The sequence below is a fragment of the Phalacrocorax carbo genome, chromosome 22 (genome assembly GCF_963921805.1).
Source record: "Phalacrocorax carbo chromosome 22, bPhaCar2.1, whole genome shotgun sequence".
Lineage (NCBI taxonomy): Eukaryota > Metazoa > Chordata > Aves > Suliformes > Phalacrocoracidae > Phalacrocorax > Phalacrocorax carbo.
In genome coordinates this window covers 4597818-4614591 of record NC_087534.1, presented here as the reverse complement: position 1 = coordinate 4614591, position 16774 = coordinate 4597818, and the positions used below count along the sequence as shown (strand labels likewise).

The following is a 16774-nucleotide window of genomic DNA, read 5'->3' as shown; positions in this document are numbered from 1 at the left end:
CACAGGCTCCCCAGGGAGGCATCACGGCACCAGCCTGGCGATGTTCAGGAAGCACTTGGACAGGGCCCTCAGAGCCATGGTGTGAATTTGGGGTGTCCTGTGCAGGGACAGGAGTTGGACTCAATGATCCTTGCGGGTCCCTTCCAGCTCAGGACATTCTATGATTCTATGATCCCTTACCCCACCACAAGCCCCCTGCAAACCGGTCATTAGAAGCTCCTCAATTGCCCTCCTAATTTCTGCTGGTCAACAGATAAAAATACCTGTTAATTCAAGGTGAAAATCTGATAATTTGCCCTTCCCCTGCCCCTGTGTTTCCCTCTGACAGCCACTAACCGATGGACCCTGCCTGGGGCTGAATACTACAGTCCACCGGTTCACTGAGTTTCTCTTCGTCGACTGTAACAACACGAGCCTCCTGTCAGCAAGGTTAGGCAAACAGCCGCTGATAAAACGACTTCCAGGTTGCTCTTCCCAAGGCCAGAGCACGCAGGCCGTTGAACGCGGAGCCCAGACGAATGCCCTCGGTGTGTGTGTGTGAACCTCCTGGCAGCAACACCTGCCACATAGCGCTGGCCGATGACAGCGCGGGGCCTTGGTGCCATGGTACAGGTTGGCTTAATGACTTTGTTTATACTGTTTAGGTAATCGTGATAAGGCCGCCCAACCCACTGTCCCCCCCTCCCCGCCGGTGCTTCATTGAGAAAACGGCCGTTGACACCGCGTGGAGAGCCAATCGGCCCAGGGATGACTGGGTTGGGTTTTTTTTTTTAACGAGGACCGCTTAATCACAAGGCGGTCAAGGCTGTGGAGGGGTGTTTCACTGGTGATCCAGCTTTATAAGAGCCGGTTTGAGCAGCTGTGGGCTGGCAGAGCTAGGAGGACGGGGGAGAATTCAGCCTGCGACGGAGGGTTTGGGAGGCATTTCACATCTCTCTCCTGGCCACTGTAGCAGGAGCTGAGTTTCACCAAGGATCCAATTGCTAGGCTTAGCTCTGACCACCAGCAGGATGGATGTGGACTGTGAGAGGTGCCAGTGCCACGGTGAAGACAAGCGCACCGCCATCCTCTACACTCTCCTCAGCCAGAACCTCACCCACGGCCGGGTCGGCCACAGCCCAGCCCACCAGCACTGCCTCTGCCACCAGCGCCGGACCGTCTGCCTCCGCACGCCCCACATCACCTGCCAGGCGGCCTCAAACGTGCTGGTAAAAACCATCACCTTCATGAAAAACCTCCCTTCCTTCCACCTGCTGCCGCGAGAGGATCAACTCCTGCTGCTGGACAGCTGCTGGGTTCCCCTCTTCCTCCTGGGGCTGGTCCAGGAGATGGTAACCTTCGAGGTGATGGAGACCCCGGCCCCCAGCATGCTCAAGAAGATCCTCCTCGATGGCCAAAGCGAGCGTCAGGAGCCCGAGCGGACGCAGCCCACGCTCGCCGCCGTGCAGCGGCTGCAGTGCTGCCTGAACACCTTTTGGAGCCTGGACCTGAGCCCTAAGGAATACGCCTACCTGAAGGGAGCCATTCTCTTCAACCCCGGTGAGTGCCCAGCCGTGGTGGCTCTGCCTGCCGTCGGGAGACCACCTCCCGCACACCCGAGCGTCTGGACACGCGTCTCTTGGCTTGTAGATGTTCGGAGCACGGGCAGGCGGGAGAGCGGGGAGGGCTGGAAAGGATAAGGTATTATCCTTAACACCGATCTTACAAAATACACTGGGAAGGGCGGAGGAGGGATGTCAAAGGTAGTGGTAGAAGCCAGACACCTTTGCCTGCCCTCGCAGACAATAAAGGAACCTGGGATTTAATTTGTAAAGCATGAGTTTGCCCAGTTAACTACTTTTGCTCCCTCAAAACAGCAGCTCTGAAATAGCTGTGTCTCGTTACCATAGCCTCGGAGATCCCTTCTGAGAAATGGGGAAAGGGTGGGGAACGGGAGAAACCTGGGGCTCTTCCCAGCCTCCCTCATCACCGGCTTTTCCTCCTCTCCCTTGGCAGATGTCCCCGGGCTGAGGGCCTCCATGTACATCGAGAGCCTCCAGCGGGAAGCCCAGAGAGCGCTTCAGGAGGTCCTGCAGCCACTGCACCCCGAGGACCAGGGCCGCTTTGCCCGCATTTTGCTGATCGCCTCTACCTTAAAATCGATCCCTCCCGCCCTCATCACGGATCTCTTCTTCCGACCCGTCATCGGCAACGCAGACATCGTCGAGCTCATCGCGGAAATGCTGTATGAAATAACCGGCAGGCAGCTGGTCCCCGCGGCACGCGTGGCGTGCTGAGCCGCCGCGCTCGGCGCCAGCCCCGTGGATGCTCCCCACGCCTCGCCGGGCAGCAAAGCAAATCTAGGAGAGGGGATTTAGCCAGACAGGACTGGCTATTTATTAGCTATTTTTTAATGAAAGACAGGAATTAGCCATTCAGCTCTGGGCTCTGCAGCGAACCGCGCAATTCGGTAGGGCTGAGGCCAGAGGATTCAGCCAGGCTGCGGCAGAGCACACGGAGAAACGGCTCCGGTTCAGCCCATGTTTACAGCAGCTTCTGCTCCGCCTGTGCCGGTCTCCGTTTCAGGTAGCATGTGTGCAGGTGACGGGTTTCTTTCCCCATTACATAGCCGGAGCTGCTCAGCCACCTGCAAACAGACCGTGGAGTAGGTCAGGTTAGAGCCCGGTCGTGGTTTTTACTCAATGAATCCTTGGTCCCATTAAAATCAATGTGCATTTTGCTGTTAACTCCAAGAGATGAGGATTGGCCTCAGCTAACAGCTTGATTCTGCAGCGTTTAGGCACGCTGAGTAACACATCTTCAGTGGGGTCGCTTACCGAGCGCAAACAGCATGGAATTAGGTCTGGGTGAAGTCTGGGTCTGTCTATTGTGCTTGAAATCTTAGAAATATTGATGAAGGATCTTCCTCAGGTGCCAAGAGGAAAAAAGCCAGAGAAAAATCGTACCAAGTGTGCAGATTCACCCCTCCTACCTGTCCTTAGATTGTTTCTTTTCTCCATAACGCCATGAAACACAACAGAGCTGCTCGCAGAGCAATGGGTTACCTAAGAGCACCTAAACCCCATGGCACATCATCTTGGGCTGCGGGCTTACCTTGTTCATGCGATAAGAAGTGACCCCCCGAGCTGTGAATGCTACAGAGGAGAACCAAACGTCCCTCCCTGGAGTTGCAGCTGGGGGCACGTGTGGCACGCCTGGAAAGCTTGCTCCTCCTGCCTGCAGCTTCTGCAACAAGTGAAATGTCAGTATTTTATAAGTGAATATTCTTGCGGTTTGTATATAAGATGCAGTAAATTATTTTTTTAATAAAATGGTTTACATTTTGGAACATGGTGGTGACATTTTAGAGGCAGTGTTAAATTTCTTGGGGGGGGTTAGAAAAACCGGCTGCAGGTTCGGCGTGGAAAGGACGCTCAAACGAAAAAGGGCTTTCCATAAGATCCCGTCTGCCTCGCCGTGGCGAGGGAGCGTTGCAATGCGGGCACGCGTCGATCACCGCCGGCGGGAGCAGTCTGATGAACAGCCCCGCAGCACAAAAACCCTCAGACGGAAATTCGCAGAGGCAGCGGAATCGCAGCCTGTCTGCGCGTTGTGCCTTTCTCTGGGGTGTTGAGCCTCGCCCCGAGGGCTCCCACCCTGGCGGCGATGTCGGAGGCGGGTGCTCTGACACACCTGGACACGCACACAGCTGCCAACAGGCACAAACACCATCCGTTTGCCGCGCCCGACCCACCCGAGGCATTGGGTAAAGGCACACGAAGCCTCCCTGTGCTCTGTCACCCATGGAAACACCTCGAATTTTAGCCCAGTGGGAGGAAGGACCGCTTTATCAGTCTGTCCCTCCACCTCTCCCTGCTGCTGCTGAACGGTGACAGACGGCTTCCACGGTGATCTCAGCCCCGTGACTGCCATTTTCCACAGGGAGGGAGCGCGTGAGTCACCGGATGAATTCCGCAGACCCACGCCAGCCACGGGCGGCCCTGAGCCGTGCAGCCCAGTGACGCGTGCCTGAGTCACGGCGCATGGGATGCCGAGCAGCCCCGCTGCCAGACTTACCCCGAACCAGGCACGCAGATGCTGCGGGGTCTCTGTCCTGCCACCGGTCCCACCAGCCCCTGGGGACCCGGGATCTCTGTGGGCTCCCTTGTCCACACAGCACCACCCGTGTCACTGCCCACGAGGCAGGTCTGGCACTGTGGGGCCACCCCTCCATCGTGGGACACACAGCACTGGGACGTTACCAAGAGGGCAAAGCCAGGACCCCTCACACCGCTGCACTGCACAGCTGGGGGGGCTGGACTCCCCAGCGCACTTACACCCCCAGGGCTTGTGACCCCCCCTGGGGACCTGCCACCCCCGGGACCTGTGACCCCTATTGGGGCCTGGCTGTCCCCAGGGCCTGTGACCCACCCCGGGGTCTGGCCACCCCCTACCACCCCCAAGGCCGATGACCCCTCCTGCCATCCCCAGGGCCTGTGACCTGCTCTGGGGCCTGTGACCCCACCCCCGGGATTGGCGACCCCCTGCCACGCCCAAGGCCTGTGACCCCCCCCCCCCCCCGGGGCCTGGGCACCCTCAGTTCCTCCGCAAACCCCCCCGACCTCCCCCAGCGCCCTCGCCTGCAGCGCCCTCCCCCGCCGCCAGGCGGCGCCCACTCCTCGCGTCTGGAGCTGACGTCATCACCGCGCGCCCAGCAGCCGCGACGCGCCGTCCCGCTGGGGCAAGATGGCGGCGCCCAGCTGTAGTCCCGGTAATGGCGGCGCCGCCCCCGCCGCCGCCGCCCGCTACTGTCTGGTGAGCGGCATCCCGGCCGTCTTGCGCTCGGCCCAGCTCCGCGCCTACTTCAGCCAGTTCGTGGAGGCCGGCGGCTTCCTCTGCTTCCACTACCGTCACCGCCCCGAGCGGCCGCCGCCGACCGGCGGCGAGGAGGCGGCGGCGGCGCCGCGCACTTGCTCCTGCCTGGTGGCCGTGCAGCCCGGCCGCGCCCGCCGCTTCGTCCGTATGTACTCGGGCAAGCGCTGGATCGGGCCCGGTGGTTCCTCGGTGCCCGGTCGCTGCCTCATTCGCAGGGTCCGCCTCAGCCCTGGGGCAGGTACGAGCGGGCACCGGGAGGGGTGGAGGATGGAGGGTGGGGGAGGGCAGCCGGGCCGGACCTCCCCTCATGGGCCTGGAAGGGTCTGGAGAACCCGCTGGGCACCAGATCCCAGCTCTGCGGGTCCCAGCAGGCAACCTGAGGGCACCGGGTGGTTAAAACCCTTCAGGGAGTTTCCTTAATGCCTTAAATCCATTAAGAGGCAAGAAAAGTCAGTTTGGGATCTTCTCATCCCTGATTAACCCCTCTCTGGTGGAGTGTGTGTTTCCCCCAAAAACCATTCACAGCGTAGAATTATAGAATCATTAAGGTTGGAAAAAACCTCTAGGATCATCAAGTCCAACCCCCAGCCCAACACCCCCAGGCCTCCTAAACCATGTCCCCGAGTGCCACATCTACACAGTATTTGAACATCCCCGGGGACGGTGACTCCCCCACCTCTCTGGGCAGCCTGTGCCAGGGCCTGACCACTCTGGCAGGGAAGACATTTTTCCTAATATTGAATCTCAACCTTCCCTGATGCAGCTTGAGGCCGTTTCCTCTCATCACCAGCAGCTTGGGAGAAGAAACCAACCCCCACCTCACTGCATTCCTTCTGTCCTCCAGGCACGGAGATGTTGCCTTGCAGCAGCAGCAAGGCAGCCGCAGGCGAATCCGTCACAGAAGCAGACTTGAAGCAGCTGCCCGAGTTCAACCCCCCTTCCTTCATGCCTTACGGGAATGTGGGCACCCCCCTGAAAGTTTTTCTGGAGCTGATCCGGGCCTGCAGGCTGCCTCCCCGGATTATCAAGAAATTGCAGCTGGATTTTCCAAAGACAGGCTCATCCCGTAGGTATGGGAATGTGCCTTTTGAATACCAGGACACTGAGACAGTTATAGAAGAAGAAAGAGTTTACACTGCTACGGGGGATGAGATCACAGAGGAAGATGGGCCTGTGGCAAGATCTGAGGTGACTCACCCAGCCAGTGCTGAGGAAGATGAGGAGGGGCAGGAGAAGGAGGAAGAGGAGTCGCACTCGGATGACGTAAGTAGATTTTTCTAGCACCATCCAAGGTTAGCTATTGTGGCTGCAAAGCTGGGAGAGCTCTATAACTCTCCCAGAGCTCATTTTAAATCTTTTAATTGTATTGTCTAAATCACTTGTATAAAAATGGTGTTAAAATACGGTTGCTCACGTCTTGGTGCAGTGAGCCCCTTGGCGTTTGAGCAGTGCAGGCATTAATGCTTCCGAAACTGCTCGTCCAAATCAAGCCAGCTGTGGGGGTTGAGCCCAAAGGGAGTCCAGAGGAGCGAGCACCGGTGGAGGCTGGTGCTGCGGGAGCAGATCTCCACCCTGCTGCATGGCGGATTGGCCTAGCTCTGCTGTTGCTTGTAAATGAGGTGACTGGAGGTTCGGGAGCACGTTCGTGTGCTGGAAACAACACGCAGAGCTGTACAAGTGGTTGACCTTGAATGATCCTGTGATTGAAGTTAGTCATTCTGAGAAAAAATGGCTTTCATGACAGAGAGTCCTAGAAAACTGGGCTGGACAGGCTCTCCAGGGACTATCTTGCTCCCTCCACCTGACAGACGCCTGTCTAGCCTGTTCTCACAAACCTCTGTCATTACAGAGGCAGCACAATCCCGAGGCAAGCCATTCCCGTTCTGTGCTATACCAGAATTAATTTAGATGCCCGATCTTTGCTGCAATTTTATCCCATTAGGTTCTCCTGGCAACAGCGGACACAGAGAAGGCTTTGTTCCCTCCTTTACAAACTTTTTATTCAGTCTTTTCTTCTCCAGACTAAACAAGACTCCTCTAGTCGTTTCTCACAGGCTGTGTTTCCTGGATCTCAAGTCATTCTTTTGACTGTTCCTTAGTTAATGTCTTCCTTAGAGGGCTCTGCCCAGAACGGGGCAGGCAGCAGTAAAGCTGTCAGTCTGATCTGTGACTGTGCCAGCGAGCTGCTCCGCTGCAACTGACACAATCTCTTTAGGGATCAACGTGAGTGGAATTAATTTGTTGCTAGTGCTGACTTTACGTACAGCACACCTGCTCCTTAAATGGGCATCTTTGCGTTACAGATCGGGAACGCTGCTGAAAGCATGCCGTGAAGTGGGTGTGATGTGGTATTTTTCACCGCTTCTGTCTGCTGACTCTGAAGATGGCATTAGTCAGGGGAATGAGGTCATCGGTGCCGGTCGTGTTAGTGCCTGAAAACAGCAGGCTGAGACGAGCTCTGTCGACAAAGCTGTTTTGTAGGGAAGGTGTTGCGATGGGCCGCGAGGGTCAGGGGAACAGGGAGGAGGCTGTGTGCTGGTGGTGTCACCCGCCTTTCACCGGCTCCTTTGCAGGACAACGATACCTGTGAGGAGTGGGAGCGACACGAGGCTCTGTACGAGGACGTGACCAAGCAGGACCGTGTGGAGGAGCGGCTCTTTGAAGAGGAGATTGAGCTGAAGTGGGAGAAAGGTGGTTCTGGCCTTGTCTTCTACACAGATGCTCAGTACTGGCAGGAGAAGAACGGAGGTAATGCTGGTGTTTGTGTTGCTGAGCCACAAACTAACCCCCACGAGCTGGGGGGCCCGGCCCTGCAGGTAAATCGGGTATAACCCCATACCAGCGTTCCAGATCAGTTGCCATCACTTTTTAAACCTTCCCTTGATCACAAAACCTGCAGTGGTTCAAGCCAGTCACCAGAGACCCCAGTGGTCCTACTGGCAGCCTGTTGTGTAAGTGCTGTGGTTTGCCCAGTCTCTAGTAACATTTCCTTCCCATTTTGTTAGAGAAAATAGGGAGCTGGGCCACCAGCAAACAGCTCTTCTGTGTCAGACTGCCACCACCATCACCAAAAACAATGCTTTCCTTCTCTTGGCAGACTTTGATGAGCAGACGGCGGATGACTGGGATGTGGACATGAGCATCTACTATGACAAAGGTATCTGCGCTGAAACACACACCCCCCACCACCAGGAAAGCAGGGAGGTTGGGAAATTCTGACCCTGCAGAATTTCTGCAGTGGGGAACTCTTTGGCTCTGTCATCCTTTGAAAGCATCCAAGATGTCAGTGTACTTGAAACAACGTTTTTCTTGTCTGGCAGCAAGAGTTGCCAAAAAGAACAGGTTTTACCTCCTTGTTGCGTGGTGCTCTGGGGAAAATGTCAGTAGTGAACAGCTTTCCTGAGCTGTGCTGCTCTGACTCTTGCTTCTTTCTGCCTAGATGGAGGTGATAAGGATGCTCGGGATTCGGTCCAGATGTGGCTGGAACAGCGACTCCGGGATGGCTTGGAGGATGGGTCTGTTTCAGGGCCACAGATTGGCACTTTCGAGAGACACACCAAGGTGAGCTCCGGGTGCGTGCTCCGGAGGGGAAAGGCTGCGGTGGTGATGCTCAGAGGATGTGGGTTCAGGGAAGGAGAGGTCTTGGATGTGGGGAGGGGGCAGACGGTTCTGGGAAGATGAGGATGGGATTTGTCCAGCAACTCGGTGACCCTTTTTTCCCCTCTCTCAGGGCTTTGGCAGGAAGGTGCTGGAGCAGCAGGGCTGGACGGAGGGGCTGGGGCTGGGGACCAGCAACTCTGGTATGGCCGAAGCTCTGGACAATGAGGGTCAGAACCCCAGATGCAAGAGGGGGCTGGGGTAAGTACCCAACCCTGCCCTGCCAGCCTGTGTTCAGAGCCTCTGCTCAGGCTGATGCAGCAGCTAACTGGCCACAAAAGGAGCGGAGTGTGAACCAGGACTGTAAGGCTGTCCCCGGGATCTGCCTTTCTCTGTGAAGCTGGTGGCAAGGCCTGCCACAGCACTCCAGAGCTAAATATGCTGCTTTTCCTGATGATTCCCTCCTCCTTAGAGGAACTTGTGGTGTCAGAGTAGGGCTGGAACCGTTTGCAGGTTCATGCAGCGCACAAACACAGAGGGAGAGCTGTGCTTGAGGCTCGAGGGTCACCTCTGCTACAGTGTTCTGATGGGAGAAGCCCAAGTGACGTGAGCTGTAGCTGTGGACCTCACCCCCACCTTTCTTCTCTGTGGGGTTTCAGGAGGCTTTGCGTGGTGCTGTGTTCCACTGCGAGGGCTGGCTCTTGTTCTAGAGCAATCTTGCAGCCATGAATAGGACAAGAATCCTTATTGCCCTATATTGGTCCACTTCTCCCCTGCAGCATGTGAAGGAAATGAGCTGGGATGCACAGGGGTGTCTGCCTGCCTCAGCAATGTTGGGCCAAACGTTTCCTGCTTCCCTCTAGGTACCACGGGGAGAAACTGCCAACTTTCAGCAAGGTGAAAAAGCCCCGGCGGGACGCTCCCATCCTCATCTCAACCATCTATGATGACCCTGACCCAAAGGACAGCGGTGACCAGCTGCTCAGGCGACAGCCACCCACTGCCATGAAGTACAGGCAGGACATGGCGTTTGTCCGGGCGTCCCACGGTGCTCTGGAGAGCTTCAGTGCCCAGTCACGCTGAGCAGAGACTGTCCCAGAGCCTTTGTACTGGTTCTGCTCCTGTCGAGCACAGGCTGGCTCCTGGGCTTGGCTTTGGAGCAGGGTGCTCATATATTTATTTTTGGAAGGAATATAGACTTGTAACAAAAATTGCCTCAGTGGGTTTCTTCCCCTGAATTGAACCATTCAAATGAGGGGAAATAGTGCTGGTCCTGTTTAGTGGGAATGGGGAAGGGTGTTGTGCTCCTGACTGACAGTTTAAAGCTGATGCTTCTGCCTGGATCAACCAAGCTTGTGTGCTAGGTCAGCCTAAAAAACCAGAACTCTTAGTTCATGGCTGCCTGAGACCCAGAGAGGGACAAGTACAGACAGGGCCAGCCGTGGCACAGTAACTGTCCTGCAGAAAGCTCGCTGCTGGCCTGCAGCTTCGCATTGCTTGGGCATGACAATCCCACACTCCTGGGAGAAACTTGTCAGGATGAAAGACTCGTCCTGGCAGCCTCTGGAGGAATTCTGCGGGAGGCGTTTCCCTGCAGTCGGGCGTAGCGGGTGCTTCCTTCCATGGTTCTCCCATGTCCTCTACCCCATTTTCCTGATGCAGGCACTCTTTCTGGAATTAGGGGAGAGTCTTTGTCCCAGTGACCCAGTACTGGAGGGTTAAATGTGAATGGGTGAACGCTCTGCTGGCAGGCTCCGGCTTGGCCCTGTGCACCTTCCTTAAGGCTATCACTGTGTCGGGAGGGGATGCGGGGTGTAATTTCCCGTTCTGTTGGAGATGGAGCTGGGGATGGGGTAGTGCTGGAGGGAAAAGGGCCAGCGCCGGGACTCGAACCCGGGACCCGCACGCCGAGCCCAGGTTCCGGGGTTCGAGTCCCGGCGTATGGAGGAGTTGCGCGTCCCTCCGACCGCCAGGGGGCGCCGTGGTGGTGGCGGCCGTTCCGCACCCGGAACGCGACGCTCGGGGTCCCGCGGTGACCCGGACCCAGCGCCGAGGGCACGGGCGGCGGCAGGCGGCGAGAGGCCTACCGGTACCGGGGGCGTGAGGGGGATGCGGGGTATGAGGGGTGAAGGGCCTGGGCAGGGAGGGGGGATGCGGTGGGGAGCGGGGTTCGTGGGGGAAGGAGGGGTGTGGGGATAAATGGGGGCGCAGGTAAAGGGACGTGGGGGGGAAATGAAGGGACGTGGGGGGGAAAGAAGGGGACACGGGGGGAAGGGGGGTCATGGGGGAAGGGGGGTCATGGGGAGAAAAGGGGCTGCAGGCAAAGAGTACAGTTGGAGGAAGAGGGGACGTGACGGGAGAAAGCGATGGGAGGTGTGGGACGTGGGTGGAGGGGGGATATGGCAGGGAGAGGGCATATGGGGTGACAGAAGGAGCGAGTGGGAGAGGGGACATAGGCTGGCACGGGGAGAAGGGAGGATATGGAAATATGGGGGTTATGTGGAGAGAAGGGACATGAGGGAGGAAAGGGAGATGGGGTTATGGAGAAATGGAGGGGGGACATGGGGACACGTGAGGGAAGGAACATGTGGGTGCTGCCACATCATGAAGGACCCAACCAGGGTAAAACTCACCCCACATGCAGGCGGGAGTAGGGGTCTGCATCCCACAGGCACAGCCATGTGGGTCTGGTTGGGGGGGTTGCACCTGTTTTCAGCCACGGCATCACCAGTAATGGGGTAATGCCCGCCCCAGCACGGGGCTCAGCTGTGCAGGGAGTGACGGGATGTTACAAAATGGCGCTTTCCCTTCCTCTCCACCCGCTCCCTGGGTGTGAATCCCGGCCGATCGCGTTCATATCAATGCAAATAAAATGGTAAATGGGAGCTTTTCCTTTCTCAGTCAACAGAAGGAGAAGGAAATGAGCCAACATGTCTGAGGGCAGCAAGGGGAGCTTGCTGGCCTTCGGCCAGGTGGTAATCGGGCCTCCGGGCTCCGGGAAGACGACCTACTGCCACGGCATGCAGGAGTTCATGGGCAGGATCGGGCGCAAGGTGACGGTGGTGAACCTGGACCCTGCCAACGAGGCGATGCCCTACCAGTGTGGCGTGGACATTGCCGAGCTCATCACCCTGCCCGATGTCATGGAGAACTTGAAGCTGGGGCCCAATGGCGGGTTGATCTACTGCATGGAGTACCTGGAAGCCAACTTCGACTGGCTGCAGGAGAAGCTGGCCGCATTCAGGGGTCACTACTACTTGTTCGACTGCCCAGGGCAGGTGGAGCTCTACACCCACCATGAGGCCCTGAAGAATGTCTTTGCGCAGTTGGCCAAGTGGAATTTCAGGGTACGTTTGGGGCTCTGCAGAGAGCTGGGATCAGCGCCTGGCACCCCGCGTGCTTGTGCAAGGGGCTGGGAAGCTGTACACCACATGGTCAGAGCTTTTAGTGGGTACTAATGACTGTTTTCTTTCCTAACCTGGTTGGCCTTTCATGTGAAACAGCTTTATCAGGGAAGGAGGGAGATTTTACACCGTTTTATGCTCAGAGGGGTTGGGAAACAAGTGGCTTGTTCAGGGCATTTAATGCCCTGAACATTTAATGCAGTGGGAACAGAAACACGGATTCCTTCCTCAGACGCTCTCGCTGTGCTCCAGGGTCCTCTCCGCAGACCTTTTGTGGTTCATCGGAGCGGGCACTGTGTTTCGGAGCGGGGAGGCAGGCGCGTGCGCTGGGCGAGCGGGGACCCTTTGCACCGCGCTGTGAGAAATTCAGGCGTCATCTCGGGGCCCTACCCGGCACAACTGCAGCCGAGCCGAATCGTTCTGCACGTTGTAGTACGTGCTCTGCGCTTTCTTGCACAATGGAAGATGCAAATGAGGAAGCGCAGGTGAGAAGAGTCCCATAACCGAGCTAACTTGCTTACGTTGCACTTGTTTTGCATTTGGGCCAAACCATGAATGTGCAAACCGTGTGTGGTGTGAGCAAGAAGGGCGAGTTCATTTGTTTGAGAATGTCACTGGGATTCTGCACCTTAGAAATTATTTTTATTCAAATAAATGTACATGAAACTGTAGTAACTAAAAAAAGGTAGTTACACGGCTGTTTTGGTGCTCACTCGAGTGCTTACACCTGCCTGTGAGCTTTAAACTGGCCTTTTTTGCTGCAGAAGCACAGCTGTGACTCAACCACCCTCACTACAGAGCCCTGACTTTGAGTAACATTGTGTAACAGGCAGTAACTTAACAGAGATCTCGGACCACATTGTTACAGCTGCCTGAAACACAGGGAATCAAACTGCTCATTAGTTTAATTATTAATTATTATTTCAAACCACATGACAATTGGTTCTCCCAGCAGAGCGTGGTGTCCTACAGTTACTGCTCCTGAGCGTACGCTGTGTGTGAGCGTTCCTGTGGGGAAGGTGGAAATCTGGAGGCAGTCGTGTCCTTCAGAACGAGAGTTAACCCCGGCTCCCACCCCCAAAAAACCTGCAGAGTCCAGATGGGTGCGGAAACTTCATCTGCAAAAAAAGAAGCCCTGAGAAAAGGGAGAGCTGTTGCAGGTTTAAGTGTCTTTCAGCACTGCTGGTGGAGCTCAGCACCTCTGTAAGCCTCCTCACAGCCCTTTTTGTGCACCAGCACCCTGGGTCCTGAATCCCAGGTGGTCTATGGGTGTGAGTGTGGCAATATATACTTCTGTGTATATATTTATGTGCGCTCATGTATGAGGATGTATTATATGCAAGAACTAGAAGGTAGGTGGTAACTTCCCCTGTGTGGGAGTCTCTGTGGATATAGTCTGAACAGATTGTCCTACAGCAGCTTCTTAGTCTGTCCCAAAAGCAAGCAGATGGACTCGTCACCAGGCCTGACCTTGTGCTGTCCCTTTGTGCCTTTGCTCTCCAGCTGGCTGCGGTGCATTTGGTGGATTCTCACTACTGCACGGACCCTGGCAAGTTCATCTCTGTTCTCTGCACCTCGCTCTCCACCATGCTGCACGTGGAACTGCCCCATGTCAACGTCCTCTCCAAGATGGACCTGATCGAGCAATACGGCAAGCTGGGTAAGAGCCTTTGCGAGAGGGACGTGGGGGATTGGGCCGGGGAATTGGGTGCAGGTTAGCTGCTCGGCTTCAGGGATGTATGGCTGGAAGATGGTGGGGGAACGGGTGTAAATCTCACTGGCTTCTTGGTGGTGTGTTCTGGCCAGGGAATATTTACAGACTGCCTTCAGAGCTTCCCGGTGTTTCCCTGCAGCTTTCAACCTGGATTATTACACAGAGGTCCTGGACCTCTCTTACTTGGTTGACCATTTAGCTTCCGACCCCTTCTTCAGAAATTATCGCCGCCTCAATGAGAAGCTGGTGGAGGTGATCGAGGACTACAGCCTGGTGTCCTTCGTTCCGCTCAACGTCCAGGTGATGCAGCAGGAGTGGGGCAGAGAGCACAGGGAGCGTGTAGTCAGCACGTTTGGTAGCTGTTGGTTACGTCTGCTTAGAGCCATGGGGGGTGAAAAGCTCAACTGTGAAGAGGCTCGGGGATGGAGGAGGACGGTGAATTGCGCCCAGACTTGTAAGTGTTCTGTGGCAGCCAAAGGAAAAGAAAAGGCTAATGAGCTTGGGGCTATGCGGGCCTTGTGTCCTGGGGTGGGGAATTAAGACTCCCCCTTCATTCGGCTCTTCTACGCCTGCATTTCAAATCGGGGCAAAGTATTACCTAAAACGTTGTTAAATTAGGGAGCACAAAATAATTAGAAGATTGGGAGGAATACATTTGGAAGGAAGGGCTGAAAACATTAATCTTGTAGTTTGCAGAAGCGTCAACAAAGGCAAATGGGCTGAGGCAAGAGGTGATGAAAGGGAGCGAGAGGGTGGAGGGTGTCAGCCCATCGTGTATTCGGGCTCCAGAGGGGGTGCCCCTGGTTGTCCTACGGCCCCGCTGGGCTCGGGAAGGCCGGCAGCACCCCCGGGGTGTTGGGCGCTGTGTGGGTGGCCCAGAGCCCCGGAGAAAATCCAAGCGTGAGCTTTTGCCTCCAGGGAAGGGCCGTGTTCCCTGTGTGTCATCTCCCTCCCTTTCAGGATAAGGAGAGCATGCGGCAGGTGATGCAGGCGGTGGACAAAGCCAATGGCTATTCCTTCGGAGACCAGGAGCACAGGAGTCTGGAAGCCCTGATGTCGGCGGCAGTGGGAGCCGATTTCCACTTTACTTCGTATCCTTCTCCGCCCATCCGCTCTTGTGTTGAGTTTTAATTTCTCCTTCCCTGGGGTGGGGCTGGCAGTTTGCAGGCCCAGGTTGTTACTAACATCATCTGATGCAGTTTGGTGATACGTGTGTAGCGAGTCGGGCTTGGCCCAGACCTTAGCAGACGGTTGTCCGCACCAAAGCCACCACATTTGTTGCTAATTGACACTGTGAATGTGGGAGGAATCTTTTGACAACTTTCCTCTCTCTCGCACTCCCTTGGACTGGTTCGTTCCACCACATCCAAACCATACAATCGGTTCTCCTGTACGTGTCAGTCTGGGATCAGCCAGAGCCAGAAATAACTCAGGTGATGCATGCTGCTGCCAGTACTGCTGTCTTCCTGCCAGCCTTCGGGCTGATGTGGGGCTGGTTCCTTGCTGAGAACGTTAAGAGCTTGCAGAAGGGAGTGTTTGAGCCCAGCCCCTTGTTTTCCTTAATTACTGCGTTATCAGCACACTTGCAGTGCAGGAGAAGTATGTGCAATCTCAGGACAAAGCCCTGGAAGAAGAAGTGATGGATCTGTAACACACCCACATCTTCCACAGCTGCTCTCAGTTTTGACTCCTCTCCTTTTCCTATCAGGAGCTTAAGGGATCTCTGCATCGTGTGAAAGCCTTTCCAGGCAGGGGTCTGGCTGCAGGACCCCTCTCTGCAAGCGTTTGACCTCTCGTGCTTCAGCCCCGCTGCGCAGAGCAGGGTTTTTGCAGAAAGGCGGTGGCTGAGTGCAAGGCAAGCTGGGTCTTTGCTTAGGAACAAGAGAGATGGAGCCAGGTGAAGGCATGGTTAGCAAGAGAGGAGAAGCAAGGTAAAGGAGGCTGACCTTTGCCAAGGCTCCTCCTCCTCATCATGACCAAGGTGAAGCCAGAGAAAGAAAAGTCAGTTTGAGCCATGAGACTTGAGACAAAAGTTCTTGGTTTACTGCACAGGAGGAGTGTGCCTGGGCCTCGTACTCGGAGGAATATTCAGGCTAAGAAGCCTCCGATCTGTCTCAAGGACAGAAAGATGGTTGTTTTTCTTTTTTTTTTTTTTTCTTAAATAATGATGGACTCTTTCTTAATAAAACACTGCTTCGTCTTGCTTTCATCTTGTGAGTTTGCTGAACCTGAATAAATAAAACCAAGAGTGCTACAAAGCCCAAGGCTAAAAAGCCTCTGGTGGGAACGTCACAGCAGCTGGTGCGTTGTGTACTTTGCAGAAAGGCTCTGTGTTTGCGACGTCGTGTTCCTCTATGATCTACCTGAGAACAGACAAAGCGTTTGCTGGAGGGAGTGAGGAAGAGCAACTGTGGGATGTGAAAGCAGGTCACTCCTCATGCGCGCTTATCCAGGGGCTGAACGCTGGTGGTTGGTGTGCACGCAGCGTGCTGACAGCGACGCTCAAAATGCAAGCTCGGCTTTTGCAGGCTTTTGATTAAGAAAGACCCTGTGTGACTCAGCAGGAGGTTGGAGTGCATCGTTTGCATGTAGGGCCTTTCCCAGCAGCTGGCTTCTCTGCCCTCATCCACCTCCCTTCTTCTGGGCTTGCCTTCTCCAGTACCTTCTCCAGATCCCAAATCCTGGGGCTTCCCCTCCTTCCCATGTAATTCCCTCTCGTTGGCTTGCTGCAGCTCCTGACGGTGATGGCAGCAGCTCCCAGCCTCACGTGCCACCCACAGACGGCGGCTTGGGTCCGCCACTGCTGCGAATGGGGAAGGTTGGGGCGATGAAAAGCAAGGTGTCTGCACTGAGCAGCTCACGCAGCTGCCCGTAGGATGGGAGCGGGCAAGAATCCTGGCTCCCAGCTCGGTGTGCAGACTCAGCATCACTTCTTGCCCAAGACTTTGCATAAGATAAGGCAGCTCTTCTGTGCAGGAGTTTGGTCCTGAGAGCCCAGGGGCTTCTCTGGGTATTCCTGGCTGAAACCTGGCAGCTGCATTTTGGTGCTACCCGGGGCCGAAGGTCTGGAAGCCAATCTGACCACAACCGGAGCTGAAACCCTGAAACTTTGCCTTGGGGTCTTGTGGACCTGTCCCCGTCATCTTTGGGCCCTGTAGTTGCTGTAAAGGGGTAGAAGACGTGATCATAAAAATGTGAATTTTAT

The 16774-nt window shown here is 55.8% G+C and overlaps 3 protein-coding genes and 1 long non-coding RNA gene across 6 annotated transcripts; 3 read left to right on the top strand and 1 right to left on the bottom strand.

The window, feature by feature from the left end:
* Positions 1-369: 369 nt before the first annotated feature.
* Positions 370-3328, top strand: NR0B2 (nuclear receptor subfamily 0 group B member 2). The gene is made up of 2 exons (XM_064471616.1): positions 370-1539; positions 1996-3328. The coding sequence occupies exons 1-2, from the start codon at positions 1011-1013 to the stop codon at positions 2274-2276; spliced, it is 810 nt and encodes a 269-aa protein (XP_064327686.1). The 5' UTR covers positions 370-1010; the 3' UTR covers positions 2277-3328.
* LOC135316825 (uncharacterized) lies at positions 2369-4413 on the bottom strand. Its single transcript, XR_010376051.1, has 3 exons — positions 4057-4413; positions 3094-3225; positions 2369-2626 (listed from the first exon to the last, which is right to left on the bottom strand). It is a non-coding gene; the product is annotated as an uncharacterized LOC135316825 (long non-coding RNA).
* A 264-nt stretch (positions 4414-4677) lies between these two features.
* GPATCH3 (G-patch domain containing 3) lies at positions 4678-9662 on the top strand. The gene is made up of 7 exons (XM_064471189.1): positions 4678-5092; positions 5699-6117; positions 7428-7602; positions 7952-8011; positions 8294-8415; positions 8585-8712; positions 9315-9662. Exons 1-7 carry the CDS (start codon positions 4726-4728, stop codon positions 9532-9534), a joined length of 1491 nt encoding a protein of 496 aa, XP_064327259.1. The 5' UTR covers positions 4678-4725; the 3' UTR covers positions 9535-9662.
* A 131-nt stretch (positions 9663-9793) lies between these two features.
* GPN2 (GPN-loop GTPase 2) lies at positions 9794-15861 on the top strand. Of its 3 annotated transcripts, none has more exons than XM_064471190.1 (6): positions 9794-10525; positions 11353-11798; positions 13359-13515; positions 13709-13869; positions 14530-14660; positions 15148-15861. In XM_064471190.1, the coding sequence occupies exons 2-6, from the start codon at positions 11382-11384 to the stop codon at positions 15218-15220; spliced, it is 939 nt and encodes a 312-aa protein (XP_064327260.1). In that variant the 5' UTR covers positions 9794-10525; positions 11353-11381; the 3' UTR covers positions 15221-15861. The 3 variants fall into 3 exon arrangements, with proteins under 3 accessions (XP_064327260.1, XP_064327262.1, XP_064327261.1); XM_064471192.1 differs by having other exon boundaries at positions 9794-10540; XM_064471191.1 differs by having other exon boundaries at positions 10477-10567.
* Positions 15862-16774: the final 913 nt, after the last annotated feature.

What these genes read in the sequence shown, in the direction of transcription:
- NR0B2 (XM_064471616.1), top strand. Translation starts at nt 1,011, where the DNA reads ATGGATGTGGACTGTGAGAGGTGCCAGTGCCACGGTGAAGACAAGCGC. An exon ending in AGCCATTCTCTTCAACCCCG is followed by an intron (nt 1,540 to 1,995) that starts GTGAGTGCCCAG and finishes CTCCCTTGGCAG; the next exon opens with ATGTCCCCGGGCTGAGGGCC.
- GPATCH3 (XM_064471189.1), top strand. Translation starts at nt 4,726, where the DNA reads ATGGCGGCGCCCAGCTGTAGTCCCGGTAATGGCGGCGCCGCCCCCGCC. An exon ending in GAGCATCTACTATGACAAAG is followed by an intron (nt 8,012 to 8,293) that starts GTATCTGCGCTG and finishes CTTTCTGCCTAG; the next exon opens with ATGGAGGTGATAAGGATGCT. An exon ending in AGATGCAAGAGGGGGCTGGG is followed by an intron (nt 8,713 to 9,314) that starts GTAAGTACCCAA and finishes GCTTCCCTCTAG; the next exon opens with GTACCACGGGGAGAAACTGC.
- GPN2 (XM_064471190.1), top strand. Translation starts at nt 11,382, where the DNA reads ATGTCTGAGGGCAGCAAGGGGAGCTTGCTGGCCTTCGGCCAGGTGGTA. An exon ending in TGGCCAAGTGGAATTTCAGG is followed by an intron (nt 11,799 to 13,358) that starts GTACGTTTGGGG and finishes TTTGCTCTCCAG; the next exon opens with CTGGCTGCGGTGCATTTGGT. An exon ending in CGAGCAATACGGCAAGCTGG is followed by an intron (nt 13,516 to 13,708) that starts GTAAGAGCCTTT and finishes GTTTCCCTGCAG; the next exon opens with CTTTCAACCTGGATTATTAC.